General features: G+C 42.8%; 1 protein-coding gene across 1 annotated transcript in view; it reads right to left on the bottom strand.

Moving 5' to 3' along the window:
• DNER (delta/notch like EGF repeat containing) overlaps window positions 1,848–15,691 on the bottom strand; it is a 382,962-nt gene continuing 369,118 nt past the window's right edge. The window contains exons 12-13 of the mRNA XM_018058657.1: window positions 10,101–10,347; window positions 1,848–2,872 (exon numbers count right to left, since the gene is read on the bottom strand). Coding sequence (XP_017914146.1) covers window positions 2,761–2,872; window positions 10,101–10,347 — 359 coding nt within the window. The 3' untranslated portion in view covers window positions 1,848–2,760. The remainder of the gene's footprint in view (window positions 2,873–10,100; window positions 10,348–15,691) is intronic.

The raw sequence follows: 15,691 nt of genomic DNA, 5'->3' as shown, positions 1-15,691 counted from the left end.
TTCAGTTTGCCAAGCAAGTCCTTGAAAGGTATCATACCTAATGAATTTGGTATCATATATTAACAACATATGGAACTTCCCTGGTGGCTCAGATGGTAAAGAATCTGCCTGCAATGCTGGAGACCCAGCTTCGGTCCCTGGGTCAGGAAGAGCCCCTGGAGAAAAGATTGGCTACTCACGCCAATATCCTTGCCTGGAGAATTCCATGGACAGAGGAGCCTAGCAGGTTGCAGTTCACAGGGTCAGAAAGAATCAGACACAACTGAATGACAAACACACTATATATGGAATCTAGGAAAATGGCACAGATGATCTTATCTGCAGGGCAGACGTAGAGAACGAACTTATGGACACAGCGGGGGCAAGGGAGGGTGGGATGAACTGGCAGAGTAGCACTGATATGCGTGCACTGCTCTATGTGAGACAGGGAGCTATGGGAAGCTGCTGCACAGCACAGAAAGCTCCTCCGCTCAGCGCCCTCTGATGACTTCGAGGGGTGGAACGGGGGAGGGTGGCGGGAGAGGGGTCTGAGAGGGAAGGGATATTTGTATACTTATAGCCGATTCACCTTGTACTGCAGAAACCAACATGATACCGTAAAGCAATCATCCTCCAAATAAAAAATAAATTTTCCAAAAAGTTAAAAAAAAGAATTTGGAAGATTAAAAATTATTTGAGAGACTGTGTGGGAAGCAGCTCCAGATGAAGGTCACGGCAGCACTTGACCATGCCCTTGGGAGTCCACAGGAGATGGGTGGTTTCCAGGCCGTCTCCTGGGGATGGAGGTGTCTGTGCCCCGCACAGCCGAGTCTTCCCCGGGAAGATGGAAGTAAAACGCCTGCCTGTGTTCCATGGATGCTAATCAGCCCTGCTCAGATTTTGTTCTTACTTCACTTCCAAACACTCAAACTAAAAATATTACCCTATTGCACTGTATCATTTAATAATCAGAGTGTGAGTGTATCGCTATATCACTTGTAGGATTGGGGACAGATGTTCTAAGGGAAGAGAAAGAAGGAAAAGCATCGTAAATGCTTCTTTTTGCCTAAAGCCTTCCCTTGCACCTAATTTCAGAGCTTCTCTTGGTCTCACCAAATGTTCCCATGTGAAGATGAAGCAGTTTTTTTGTTTTTGTTTTTAAAGCCCCTGGGACTTCAGTGCCACATTTAGATGCAAAATGGAATTGAACACAGGGTGACTGTAAGCTGCCTTCCAGCTTTAAGGACCCAGGTGCTGCTTGCTGATTTCATCTGACACTCCTCCCCACCCCCTGCCAAACCCCCGCAGGAGAGCAGCCTTTGTAAGACTTTTCTGAAAGCTGTAGGTTCTCTGCACATCATGTCCAAAAGCATTTCTGGATTTCAAGGTACCTCAATAGTCGTACATGCTACATTTCACTGACAAATTCTGATGCAAGAGCTACGATGGGAATTTTTGTTATTTTTTTCACCTTATAAGACAGTAGGGATGGTTCACTGACAATTAGGAGGTCAGAAGGGCTTCTGGAAGAAACAGGGAATGACTCCAGCAGCCACAAAAATGTACTTCTTGGACTATTTAAAATGTAAAAAAAAAATTTTAAGTAAGATTTTCTTTTTGTTTGATGTGTGTGTATCAGTTGCTCAGTCGTATCTGACTCTGCGACGCTGTGAACTGTAGCCAGCCAAGTTCCTCTGTCCATGGAGTTCTCCAGTCAAGAATACTGGGGTGGGTTGCCATTCCCCTCTCCAGGGGATCTTCCCAACCCAGGGACTGAACCTGGGACCTCCTGTATTGCAGGTGGATTCTTTACCATATCAAAACCAAATGTTTCCTATAATTTAAAAAAGAGAGAGAGAGACAAGTGCGTCCTTGACTTGGTAACATTTATTCAATATTCTTTGAAATTAGCAAGAATCAGAAGAAGCACATATCAATCAAATACAGCCACAAAAATGTCCTGGATATAAATAAAGATGCACTATGAGATATACTCACTACTGAAGGAATCGGTACGCTCTTACAGTTACTACCTCTTAGCAAGGAACAACTCCAACATAAATTGAATTTACTCACAATACAAACACCTTGACTTGTAGAGGAAAATACAGATTCAATTCGATCACAGTTTGCCTCACTAGACCCTGTCATCATGTATGTTTTCAAGGCCTAGCTTGATGACTGGTACGAAAACGACAGGAAAACCAACAAACTCAAGAGAATGTTTCCGGTTTCCGCAAGGTTCAACATAACAGTGCAGAAATAAGTTACTTACCCATGCACAGAATAAGGCAAAGGCTAATTTCATTCGGGTTAGGAATAGTACATTTAACTAGTTTTTCACAGAACAAACATTTCAGACTTCTTTTTAAGTTAATGGGTATACTGTATTATAGTTCATACTACAAGTGTTTCCTAACTCTACTCAAAAAGTCAGCACTCACACGTCAAATACAAACTTGTCCTTGATTAGACTTACTCTGTAACCAGTGCTGAAATCAATCTGGTTCATGAGAATATCTACTGTGGAAGGTCCACACACTAGTCGAAGCCTACCATTTAGAGAGCAGAAAGTACATGAAAACGTAGCCTACGGATTTCACAAATTCCATTTTTAAAATATTTTTTTCAAACTAAAAGCTGCAGAAAATTAGTTCTTAAATAGTCTACTGAAAACTTTTGAGCAGCTAACGTCTTAAATTTCTTAAGATTTTCCTTTTCTTAAAAATATTTAAACGAATGTAGTAGCCCATCTTTTGGAAAAATAATCCCCCAAAAAGATTACAAATCTTTTGTTTTAATCAGTGTGACCAAGGGCTTGTCATCAGGGCTGTAATCCTCATAGGCGATGGGGGTCACGTCATACATCGCAGGCCGGGATTTCTTTCCAAACCTGAAATTGCAGAGAGAGGACTCTGGTTAGAGAAATAGTGGCTTCTCAAGTCCTATTAAAGGTAAATGGTGACAATAACTTACATTCAAGAATCAAATGGAACTATAAAATTCTCTAAGATATCCTCTCTAGCAAGTACAGACATTTAAGTCTTCCTGATCTTAATATTGAGTGAGTATAAACCTTAGCCTTTGGCGTGGGAGGCAAAAAATGGATTTCACACAAGGTAGAGTCCAAATTAATATTGAAGTTTGTAGGTTAAATCTTGGGAAAGCAGTCAGGCGTGGGGGCTCTTCAATAGGTTTTGAGAAAACATGTATCGATTGGTCTTTTTTCTTCTCAGACCCAGAGCGGTTTGGAGAGGTGAGTTTATTTTATATCCACTCTGATGCCTGGAATGTGGAATGGCTGGGTGGGCTTCCCTAATGGTGCAGACTCCCCCCTGGGACTTGCAGGAGGGCTGGTGAGGGCTCAGAGGCAATCTGAGGTCCCAAGACCAGGAGAAAGGGAGAAGGAGGAAATGATTTCCAATAATGAGGTGTTGGTCCAGGATCTGTGTGGGCCCTCCATCCCATCCCACCCACCTATCACTCCCCAACCCCCAAGGACACACAGGCCATTGCTTCTTTGAGCACAAAGCCTTTGTCCCAACAGATTTGTGTGTATCAAACACCCCTTGACAGCAGGTCTGATGCACAGAAGCCCAAGAGTGTCAAAATCCAATTTCAGGACCTCCCGCTAAGCCAGTGTTGAAATGGCAATTATTAAAACAAAGTCAATTCAACTTCTGGGTGGTCTCTTCCCATTCAGGACTTCACCTTCCATAAAGGTCCCTGGAGTGCAATGGGATTTAAACAATCTTCCCCACTAGCCCACCAACCCTCCTCTCTTTTATAAACATTTTTTTAACCATTTCAAGTCCAATGAAGTCTATTAAAAAAGAAATTTAAAAGGAATCTCAGATTTTAAGAGGATTGCCAGGATGGGCCCCCAAGGATTTCTTGGGACTTGTTTACCATGGCTTTAAACCCATCTCTCCACCTTTCCTGTCTCTTCTTTTTATATCTTGGAAAGTCTGTCTTCTCACGTACAGAGATGAGAAGTGGAATCAAGTGGGAAGTGAGAAAACGTTACATTCTTCATATGATCATTTATTTTTAAACATTCATCCATCTTGTAATTCCAATTCACTCAAGACTTACTGACCTTCAGGAGAGCAAAGGCACAAACATGCTAGATGGGCACCAGGCAAAGTGCAAAGATAGAGAAATGGGGACTTCCTTGGTGGTCCAGTGGCTAAGATTCCATGCTCCCAATGTGGGTTCAATCCCTGGTTAAGGAACTAGATCCCACACATTGCCTCTAAGAGTTTGCATGCCACAATGAAAATCCCCTGTGCCACAACAAAGACACAACACAGTCAAATAAATAAATAAATATAAAATAAATATTTTTTAAGAAAGAGTTAAAGCATTTTGCCACTAAGAAACCACAGCTCTTGGAGGAAATATTAAAAAGGCTTTGAGAATATCATGCCTAAAAGGTTAGCCTCACTGAAGGTCCGGAGTTGTGTGGGCATAAGTGTGGGTTGGATTCCAGCCTGAGATGTGTTTATCTAAACTGCCTGAGGTCTGCACAATCTGAGAACAGGAAAGAAGCAACAATGTAACACTTTCTCTGAAGTCTGAACATTTCAGAGGCTACTTTACGGAGCAAGCATTTTGACAAGATATTTCTCATAAAATAGCTCAATATATCGGTAACAATCTACCACTAATGATATTAATCTAATTAATTTTGAAAATCAGGAAATCCCAGTGTAAAGCTCTCTGTATCCAAACATGGCAGCCATGGGATGGTTTCCTGCTGGAACTCTGACAAGAGGGTCAGTGAATTATACATTGCCTGTGAATCAACTGGCTGGCCAAGAGCAAACATCCGAGCAACTTAACAGGTTGAATATAGGTTTACAATACCCGTTTTTGTTTTTTATGTGATTCCAGTTTGAAGAATAATCTGTTTCCTCCAAAGCTAGAAAATTCAATGCATCCATGTTAGGCAATCCATCCACAAGCTAAGGGCTGTGACCTTAAATTATTGTCATGGAGCTGGATACTGACAAGACAGGTTTGAGGCTGAGTGTCCCACTGAACATGAAGGCAGTTAAGAGCTTCCATGCATCCACTGTAGACATGCAAAGTCAACTAAAGGACAAGGAGGCACTGCTTTGTGTCTACATGGGAAGCTCAGCTGTGTGCATCAGTGCTAATGGGGTCACAGAGTATAATGCTGGTAACAAATCACCGCAGATGGTGACTGCAGCCATGAAATTAAAAGAGGCTTACTCCTTGGAAGAAAAGTTATGACCAACCTAGATAGCATATTCAAAAACAGAGACATTACTTTGCCGACTAAGGTCCATCTAGTCAAGGCTATGGTTTTTCCAGTGGTCATGTATGGATATGAGAGTTGGACTGTGAAGAAAGCTGAGCGCTGAAGAATTGATGCTTTTTAACTGTGGTGTCGGAGAAGACTCTTGAGAGTCCCTTGGACTGCAAGGAGATCCAACCAGTCCATTCTGAAGGAGATCAGCCCTGGGATTTCTTTGGAGGGAATGATGCTAAAGCTGAAACTCCAGTACTTTGGCCACCTCATGCGAAGAGTTGACTCATTGGAAAAGACCCTGATGCTGGGAGGGATTGGAGGCAGGAGGAGAAGGGGACAACAGAGGATGACATGGCTAGATAGGATCATTGACTCGATGGACATGAGTCTGAGTGAACTCCGGGAGTTGGTGATGGACGGGGAGGCCTGGCGTGCTGCGATTCATGGGGTCGCAAAGAGTCGGACACAACTGAACGACTGAACTGAACTGAATGCCCAGCACCACTGGAACTGGATTCCTTGTACTATGACCTAATTAGCAGCTGAGAAGCCTCCTAATTCCTTAGGTGAGACATTGAGGTCTCCAACCAAAGCACAGTGTCTACCATATGGGGGCTAAGATGGTTTATAAAACACAATAATAGGATTCTCCTTCAGTCTCCCACAGCTATCACAGTGGTGAGTGCCAAACAAATATGCATTCCTACTTAGATTTCCCATGCTAACAGCTCTGCATATTTCCTTTGTGTCTCAGAACTGGGTGGATGTTAAGGAATCAGCTAACACCTATAGAATTCCATTTTAAACTATCAGGCATTAAACCAGTGTCAGAGCTTGCCTATGTTACGGCAGGAGTTTTCATGCAACTGTTCTTTTCAAGAACAATGCAGTTTTTCCTTATCCTAAAGAGACATATTAATTATTAAAACAATTTTTAAAAGGTGGAAGCCAAAGAAAATTACAGTGTAGGTCTAGGATTAGCAAACCACAGTCTGCAAGCCAGTAATAGCCTACTGCCTGTTTTTTAAAATAAAGTTTTATTGGAACACAGTTGTGCCCATTCATAATGCCTCTGGTGCTTTCACAGGACAAAGACAGAGTTGGTCATGGAGACTGAATGGCCCACAAAGTCCAAGATGTTCTACAGGCCATTGATGAAGACTATAAGGATCACCCGTGGTCCTCTCTCCGAAGGACTTAGCACTGTGTCTGGCCATGTAACCGTTGTAGAAGCACTAACGGCAGCTGTGCAGCGTGGTATAAAGGCAGCTGACACTCAAACACCACAGTTGGTGACCAGTGCTGTGTACCTTACTTTACTAAAGAGACAAAAGACACCAAAACCAGTGTTGAAGGAGTCAAAGTATATACATTCTTCTAGTTCATGTTTCCCTGGAAATCAATAGCTAGTCAACACCTTGGAGAAGAGCAGGTGGATGTAAGCTTTAAAAAGGCCACATCAAGGGACTTCTCTGGCTATCCAGTGGCTTAGACTCTGAGCTCCCAATGCAGGGGCACAGGTTTGATCCCTGGTTATGGAACTAGATCCTTTGTGTCCCAACTAAAGATGTCACATATCACAATTAAGACCCAGTGCAGCCAAATGGGGCTTCCCAGGTGGTGCTAGTGGTAAAGAACCTGCTTGCCAATGCAGGAGATGTAAGAGATGCTGGTTTGGTCCCTGGGTGGGGAAGATCCCCTGAAGGAGGGCATGGAAACCCACTCCAGTATTCTTGCCTAGAGAATCCCATGGACAGAGGAGCCTGGTGCACTACAGTTCAAAGGGTCGCAACGAGTCAGACATGACTGAAGCGACTTGGCATGCATGCAGCCAAATAAATAAATATTTTTTAAAAAAAGGCCCACATTGGGAGATGCTCTTTGAGAAAGAGCGACTTTGTCCTTTCCCAGCTTTCTGGTTTGTCTCCCGTAATCGGTGGTCAGCTTCCGAGTGTGACCTCAGATACAGAACATGGAGAGCCGTGACTTCCCTCCCACCAGTCTGTTACAAAGTCTTTTCAGCCTGAGTATGAGCGAAGCAGCTGAGGAGTAGATGAGTCCTAGGGCAGGGCGGAGTAGGGGGGCACTGCTTTTCAGCCCATCATCAGTACCAGCAGACGGACTGCTGAGGTCAGAGTCACCGGCCACTTCCTGGGGAAAAGGGGAACGTCACCAATGACCCAGACAGTGTTCATCCTGTGCAGCTTCTGAGCTGCAGCCATTCCGAGCCAATGTCACCTCCAGCACAGTGGCAGGGAGACAGGCCATGAAATAGACATGTTAGCCATAAGCTGTTGCTCAAAACTAGAAGTGCGGAATACCAAAAGGACTCTGTTTTTGTCATTGCCTTTCCAGGGTTTCCAGGAAAAGGGAGAAAAAGCGCCAACCTGCCAGAGACCCAGGTACAGCCTCTGGAGAACCAGGCTGTGGAAACTCTAGGTCATAGCTAAAGAAATGTTTAGACGGGAATGTTCTCAGATATATGTGGGAAGGCATTGTAATAACATCAAAGATTTTATCTGCAGTCACTGCTGCATCCAGGAGTTTGCTGGTTAGGAATTCTGCAGTAATTATTTTTGATAAAAATCAGTACCAAATAAGAACCAGGTTTGTAAACGCTTTCAAGTTTCTCCTTTCCTTCCAAGGGTATTCAGTTAAATATCTTCCCAGTGGGCTGCACAAGCAGGAAGCCCAGAAGAATCTATCTTAACTTATTCCAGGGCTGAGATAGAATACTCTTCCTCCTGGATGCAAAAGGACCTTAGCCAGAGATTCCTTTCAGGGGAGGGGTTGGGGAGGGAATCTGATTTCCTTGGGTCTCCCAATATATCCCCATATAGAACCATGGATTCTGTTCTTTCTGGGTGAACTAAGCCCTTCTGGGAAGAATTCTGAGTCACAAAAGATTTTGCCTAGTCTCTACTTTTAGGTCTTCCCAAATGGTAAAGAATACACCTGCCGACGCAGGAGACACAAGAGATGTGTGTTCAATCCCTGGGTCAGAAGGATCCCCTGGAGATGAAACGGCTACCCACTCCAGGATTCTTGCCTGGAAAATTCCAAGGACAGAGGAGCCTGGCAGACTACAGTCCATGGGGCCACAAAGAGTTGGGTAAGACTGAGAGACTGAGCACAGCAACCATAGCCTCTTCTTTTTACATTTTCACTGCTCATACAATAATTTCAAGATACTCCAAATACTCCTGCAAGCTGGCACCACTGACTAAGCTGGTGCCCTGGGATGAATCTATTTCTCAGGCAGATCAAGACATCCTGTGCCAATTGCTCACTGAGAATCATCCATTCATTTCAGATCTTACATTTTAGTGAGGTCTACCACATGCCAGGACCCACTGGACGTACAGTAATAAATCACATTGCCCTTTGAGCAAGAGGAAAGATTAACTAAACTAGAAGAGATTTGCAAGGATTCATCTCAGGGTTTCCCGGAAGCTGTGTTGCTGAGGTGATTCTAAAATGGGGTCCATGACAAAGGCTGATCTGTGGAGCCTGATGTGGAAGAGGGCTGAATCCTGCTTTCTCTCTCAAAGTTACAGCAATGGGGACAGTGCTACTCCTATAGAGAAGTTTCCTTTGACTTTGGGACAGATGCCCTAAGTCCCCCAACTTCTCTCTTCCACTGGCTCTTTCTCTAGAACCCAAGTTCTGGTTTTTGTTTCCACTGGACTCATCCTAAGATCTGAGCCCTGGGTTTGGAGGTTTCCTTTTGAAGAAGGCTAACTTTCTGACTCCGGGAGTTGGTGATGGACAGAGAGGCCTGGTGTGCTGCAGTCCATGGGGTCGCAAAGAGTCAGACATGACTGAGCGACTAAACTGCACTGAACTGAACCTTCTGACCCTCTGAGCTTCCATTCCATTCAGACAGAATTTGGATCTGCTTGTTCCTCGAACAATATTGGTCACAGCATCCCAATAAAGATTATACAGGTAATAGTTCCCTGGAGGTCCAATCATAAGACACCAAACTCAGCCCTCTTTTTGCTATAGCACATTGACTTTCTGAATCAGGTCCTTTAGATTGTTCTACCAATTAAAGGAAAAGATGGTGTTTTAACATTCAATATCACTATCATTTTCATATAAATATTCCTGACCAAAATCAACAAAATTAGATTAGTTGATTTTTTCACATGTTGTAATACATTGGAGACGTAAATACAGCATTATCTGTTTATACAATCCTTTACTATTTATAATTTGATTGTCATAACTCTTTAAGGAGGTAGTTCTCCCTTCCTACAGTTGAAGGAACTGTATTTGTGGAAGGTTGAATCATCTACCTAAACTATAATCAAGTAATGGAGCAGCTGGGCTTAATGTCAGATGTCTGACACCCTGACTCAGGTTATTTCTATACCACACTAACTCCTGTCTCTCCAGGAATCTTTCCCCCAGACACTATTTTATACAATAAGAACTCTAACAACAGAGTGACTGCTTTGTGACTTTCTTTAACTAAGCCCTTAAATCCCATGTGATCATTTATAGTCACACTGAAGAACAACACAGCTAAACACATTTCAAAAAGAAATCATCAAAACCTGTTTCATACACAGTGATGAAGAGTCAAATGTTTATAGCAGAGATAAACACAAATTAAACGAATGAATGTATTCAATGAAAATAGAAAGTTGGCAGCAAATTAGAGGGGTTTGTTTATAAAGCAGTCTCGTTATCTGGTCCCCCAGTACTACCTTGAATCTATGCTTTATTCTTTGAAATCCCCTTTGCAGATGTAAAGTCTTTGAAATCCCCCTTGTAGATGTGAAGTCCTGTCCATAATATAACCCTGGTACCTAGCACGCTGACTCCCGCCACTCACCTGGCATGCCGGATGGAGGCGATGGCGTTGCTGAACTCGCTGTCGATGCTGCGGCAGTTGTAGAACTCCTCGTAAGCTGGCCGGGCCGAGCCCTGGTACTCAATGCGGCTGATGCGGCAGATCCCCACAATCAAGATGATGAGCATCAGGATGAAGGCGACACAGAGGGCGCCGATGATGATGTAGAGGGAGTGCCGAGGCATGTTGGTTAGACTCTCCGCCATATGTCCAGACTTCCACTGGAGGTCTGAAGGTGAGAACACGCAAATGCCTGGGTATCAGCTGGGGCCTTTTGAAGGGGAAGGACTTCCCTGTCCTCACACCAGGAACATAAACGATAAGAGCTGTCCAAACTGCAAAGGATTATTTTCTATGGGTAATCCAGATGGCAACCCACTCCAGTATTCTTGCCTGGGAAACCCCGTGGACAGAGGAGCCTGGTGGGCTACAGGATATATATTAATATCCTTAATATATAAAGACCTCTTACAAATCATTAAGAAAAATCAGGAACATGCCATAGAAAAATGGGTAAAGAATATAAAAAGGAATTCATCAAGGAAATATAAGTAGAAAACTGCTTGGCTTCATAATTTTTTTTAACTATGCAAGTCCTACATCAGTTCCCAAATATTATTTTAAAATTTTGATAACCACAGTAGACAAGCGTGTAGAAATAGGGACTGTGTGAACTGATACTACTACTACTACTAAGTCACTTCAGTCGTGTCTGACTCTGTGCGACCCCATAGATGGCAGCCCACCAGGCTCCCCCATCCCTGGGATTCTCCAGGCAAGAACACTGGAGTGGGTTGCCATTTCCTTCTCCAGTGAACTGATACACAACCCCTGTATGGACTACATAGAGTACCCTTTGACCCAGAAATTCCAATTTTCAGAATTTTTGCTGAGAAAATGGTCCTAAAAAATGTATAAAGCCCTGTATACAAAGATGTTCATCTCAGAAGCACAATTTTCAAATGTTAGATTATCAACTATCACACATTTAGAAAATAAGTTCAGAAAATAAGTGCAGACCCAGATGTATTCCCTGCTCAAAGTTAACATATATTCATATATTACCTTCTTTGCTTTAAATGTTTATGGTTTTTTTAAAAGAAATGAAATGTTACAAATAAAATCTAGTGTAACTGCTGAAATGCTAAAAAAATTATCTTAGTGATTTAAAACAATTGTTGAATGAGGCTTGAAACTTCTAATCCAATTCTGAGAATATAAAAAAAATCATGATGTAAAAAAAAAAAACAGGAAATTAACAAATGATACATATTATTAATTAATATATAGATTTTGTTCAAATTTCACAAAATTTATGCTAGTGTCTATTATTTGTTTTCATCTCTTATTCAATTCTCCACATTGCATTTAATTCCACTGAGCAACTTCAGCTGCATGCAACAAATTCAGGTAAATTCTCTTTTCATTTTTACTCTATTACCAATATTTTCTAATTTTCCTTGTGATGTTCTTAGATACACCCAACATATAAAAGTGGACATTTAACTTACAAATACATGGGATTCTATTTAAAGCATCTTTAATATCGATTTCTCATTTTGATACTAATTTTTTTCATTTAAATGCTTTCTTCTCTGCAATCACCCTCTGTGTTTTTTTCAGTCTAACTTTATTGAGGCTTTCAATGGCTAAGTTGAAGATCTCTACATCACACTGCACTTAAAAATATGTGGGTTATTTTCAAATATCTTTTGATGCTGATTTCTGACATAATTCCACAGTGATAAGAGAACAGACTCTGGATGATTTCAGTACCTTTAGACCATGAAATTTCTGCACCTGCTGTTATCCCTGGATATGCTTTAGGCTAGTTTATAGTCTAGGGCTTCCCAGGTGGTGCTAGTGGTAAAGAACCTGCCTGCCAATGGAGGAGATGTAATAGACCCAGGTTTGATCTCTGGGTTGGAAAGATCCCCTGGAGGAAGAAATAGCAACCCACTCCAGTATCCTTGCCTGGAGAATCCCATGGACAGAGGATCCTGGCAGGCTACAGTCCATAGGGTCCCAAAGAGTCGGACACGACTGAAGTTGACTTCACACACACGCACACATGCAGCTTACAGTCTATGGGAACCTGAATAGAATTTGTACCCTACTGCTGTGTGAAAACTGTATAAATCTTAATTATGTTGAATTGGTTCACAGCGCTTTGCAGGTTTAATATATCCTTCTACTTCTCTGTAGAGTCATTCTATTAATTTTGAGAGTTTGATATTGAAACTCCAACGAAAAATCTTAATTTATCTATTAAAAAAATAACTGTAATATATAGCGGAGCTGTATATAACCTTGTCCTGTATTTTTCAACTCTCCTGTAAATGTGTTATCATACTTCATAATTAAAAAAATTACAGATATAGCTAGAGTTCCTCAACCCCATACTCTCTCTACCTCACCAACAGACAACACAATTCATAAACATGGAAAAATAGGAAACAACCTAAATATTCAACTCTTAGTGAGATGATTTTATTGTTGTTTAGTCACTAAGTTGTGTCTCACTCTTTGTGACTCCATGGACTATAGCCCATCAGCCTCCTTTGACCAGGGGATTTCCCAGACAAGAATACTGGAGAGGGTTGCCATTTCCTTCTCCAAGGGATCTTCCTGACTCAGGGATCAAAACTGTGTCTCCTGCATTGCAGATGGATTCTTTACTGCTGAGCCACCAGAGAAGGCCTAGTGAGATGGAGAGCTACTGATCAAGTAGCAAAAGAATAAAAAAAGATTACCAAACAGAACCTAGTGGTACTACAATCACATATGAGCTTCCAAAAGTGAAGTCGCTCAGTCATGTCCGACTCTTTGCAACCCCATGGGCTGTAGCCTACCAGGCTCCTCTGTCCATGGGATTTTCCAGGCAAGAATACTAGAGTGGGTCGCCATTTCCTTCTCCAGGAGATCTTCCCGATCCAGGGATTGAACCAAGGTCTCCCATATTATAGGCAGACACTTTACCATCTGAGTGACGAGGGAAGTTTCAGACGAGCTCCCAAAGTCTATCTATATACTGAAAAGCTCAGGATGGAGCAATGATAGTGATGAACCTATGCTGTTTCCTTACTACTCTAAGCTTTTTGAAAACATCTCATTTGATCAGCACAACCACCAGAAAATATATCATTCTTTTTTTCCCATTTCTATAGACAAAAGCTTAGAAACTGACACCACTTCCTGGGTGAGAGTGTTGACTGTAACTCCAGGTCCAACTTCTCAGCCTCTGCCTCACACAGCAGGGTGCTAACAACAGTGATCTCTGAAAAGCATGATTACATGTGATTTTTACCTCCTTTATATGTCTCAGTCTTCTTCAGCTTAAAAAAAAATAGTCTCTTTATAATAAAAAATAAGTGATAAGTCATTTGAAGAAAACACCCATGAGATTATCTTCCAGCATAACTGATGGAAGGCGTGTGAGCTTTGGGATCACACCAACCTTGCTTTCATCGCAGTTGCAGTATTCTTAAAAAATTTTTCCATATTTATTATTTTTGGTTGCCCTGGGTCTTCATTGCTGCATGTGGGCTTTCTCTAGGTCCAATAACAGGGACTGCCCTCTAGGTGCCATGCGAGGGCTTCTCATTGGAGGGCTTTTCATTGCAGTGGCTTCTCTTGCTGCAGAGGAGGGGCTCTGCATCCCACAGTGTGCGCACTTCAATAGTTTGTGACATGTAGGCCCTAGAGCTGGAGCTTGGTAGTTGTGGCTCATGGCCTTACTAATTGCTCCGAGGCATGTGACAGCTTCACAGACTAGGAATCGAACCCATGTCTCTGGCATTGGAATGTGGATTCTTAACCACTGGACCACCAGGGACAGTCTCCAGCTGCAACACTGGCTTGACCTCCCTGAGCATCAGTTTCTTCATTTATAAGACAATAATTATAACATATACCCTATGGACATGTTGGGAGAATAAGTTAGAAAACATGTAAAGAAAAGAAAGTCCACTTCCAGGCACATGATGGGTGGTGGTGGTCCGGTGGTGGCGGAAAAAGGAAGGATACAGAGGAGGAGGATGGTGTCCTCAAGGCACACTCTGAGTTGAAGATTACTGAGCACTGCCCTGTGCCCATTCAAAAAACACCAACCTGGACGGGCAAGAAAAAAGTAGATGGATGGGGCATAGTTTCTGTGTCTGGCACAGATAAAGAGTGTCAAATTATGTCCTGTTTACAAACCTGCAAACAAATGGAATGATCAAGGATTTGAAAGGAAGTCACGAAGGTGAAAAGGGGCTAGGTTAAGATCAAACAGAAGCTAAACTTCCAGGGGAAAAGGGTTGTCTTCTCTACTTTACCCACTCTACCACCTCCACCAGCACCCTTTCCAGGCCATCATTTCCACATTAGGACTCTGGGTGCTTGGAAATAAGATTCAAGGTATGGGTGAAAATAGGTCTGTCTTCCTGTGAATGGCAACCCCCTCCAGTATTCTTGCTTGGAAAATCCCATGGACAGAGGAGCCTGGCAGGCTACAGTCCATGGGGTCGGAAAGAGTCAGACATGACTGAGCAACTTCACTTTACACTTTACTTCCTGTGAAATCCTCAGGCCTCTTTCCACTATTCTCTTTTAGGTGAAAGTATCTGTGACCTCTGAATCCCCATACTCTCATCCCAGGGACATTTTCAGGGACACTGGAGTCTCAGAATCAGCTATTCTTTCCCTTGAAAAGTTACAACCTTCAGAAGAGCACAAGTAAACTGCCAAACAAGGATCCGAGTGTGCAGACCATTTTCCAAGAAGCCTAAAGGGAAACTGACTCATGCCCTGAGCCTGCGTGGTTCCTGAGAGCTTGAGAAGACCGGGGCGAGTGAAGTGACTTCTGAGTTTGTTTCCAGATCGTCTGGCCCCTGAGTTTTTCACCATGGCCCCTGAAGACTGGTTTTGCCATTTGAGTCTGCCTACCCAAGCTCACACAGCCCGTGGAACAAGAAGACTGCCCGTTTCTGCATTATTCACCGTGCTGTGTGAGCCAACTCGCACACAGGCAGACAGAAAGGACATAAGTCACTGCAAATAAATGCTCGCAATGGAAGAGAGGAGCTGTTTTGTGAAACCAAGACTCCATCCCGACTGGCAGCCATTTCATTTGGCAATACCTGGTGCACATAGAGAGAGACAAGTCATCGTTCTGGCTGAAAAGGAACATGACTCACTTGATTTCCAAGTATTTCAACATTCTCTGAAAAACTCAGTTGTAGGCTGGAGTCCAGGGCTCATGGAGTGTGCTATAACACTCACTGAGCATCATCACAAGGGCAGCCAATACTGTTTCTACTCCAGCTTGGTGGAGAGCTCAGATCTGATTGCTATGGCTGCCACGGGAATTCTCGATGCACACCTTCATGAAAATAGCTTACACATCACACTGATGGCATATACATAGCCAGTACACAATTGCACAGGGCCACTGTCACAGAAAAACAAACAACTGTACTGGGTTATGTGCTGGGCTCACTTCCCCAGGTCTGATGAGCTGTCTAAACCATTTGTATTTCTGACCATCTGTTCTATTTCCCCAAACTCTGAATTCCAAGTTGTTTAGACCT

Source organism: Capra hircus, chromosome 2, assembly GCF_001704415.2.
Source record: "Capra hircus breed San Clemente chromosome 2, ASM170441v1, whole genome shotgun sequence".
Lineage (NCBI taxonomy): Eukaryota > Metazoa > Chordata > Mammalia > Artiodactyla > Bovidae > Capra > Capra hircus.
Note: the sequence above shows the minus strand (reverse complement) of the source record. Positions and strands in the feature narration are given on the sequence as shown.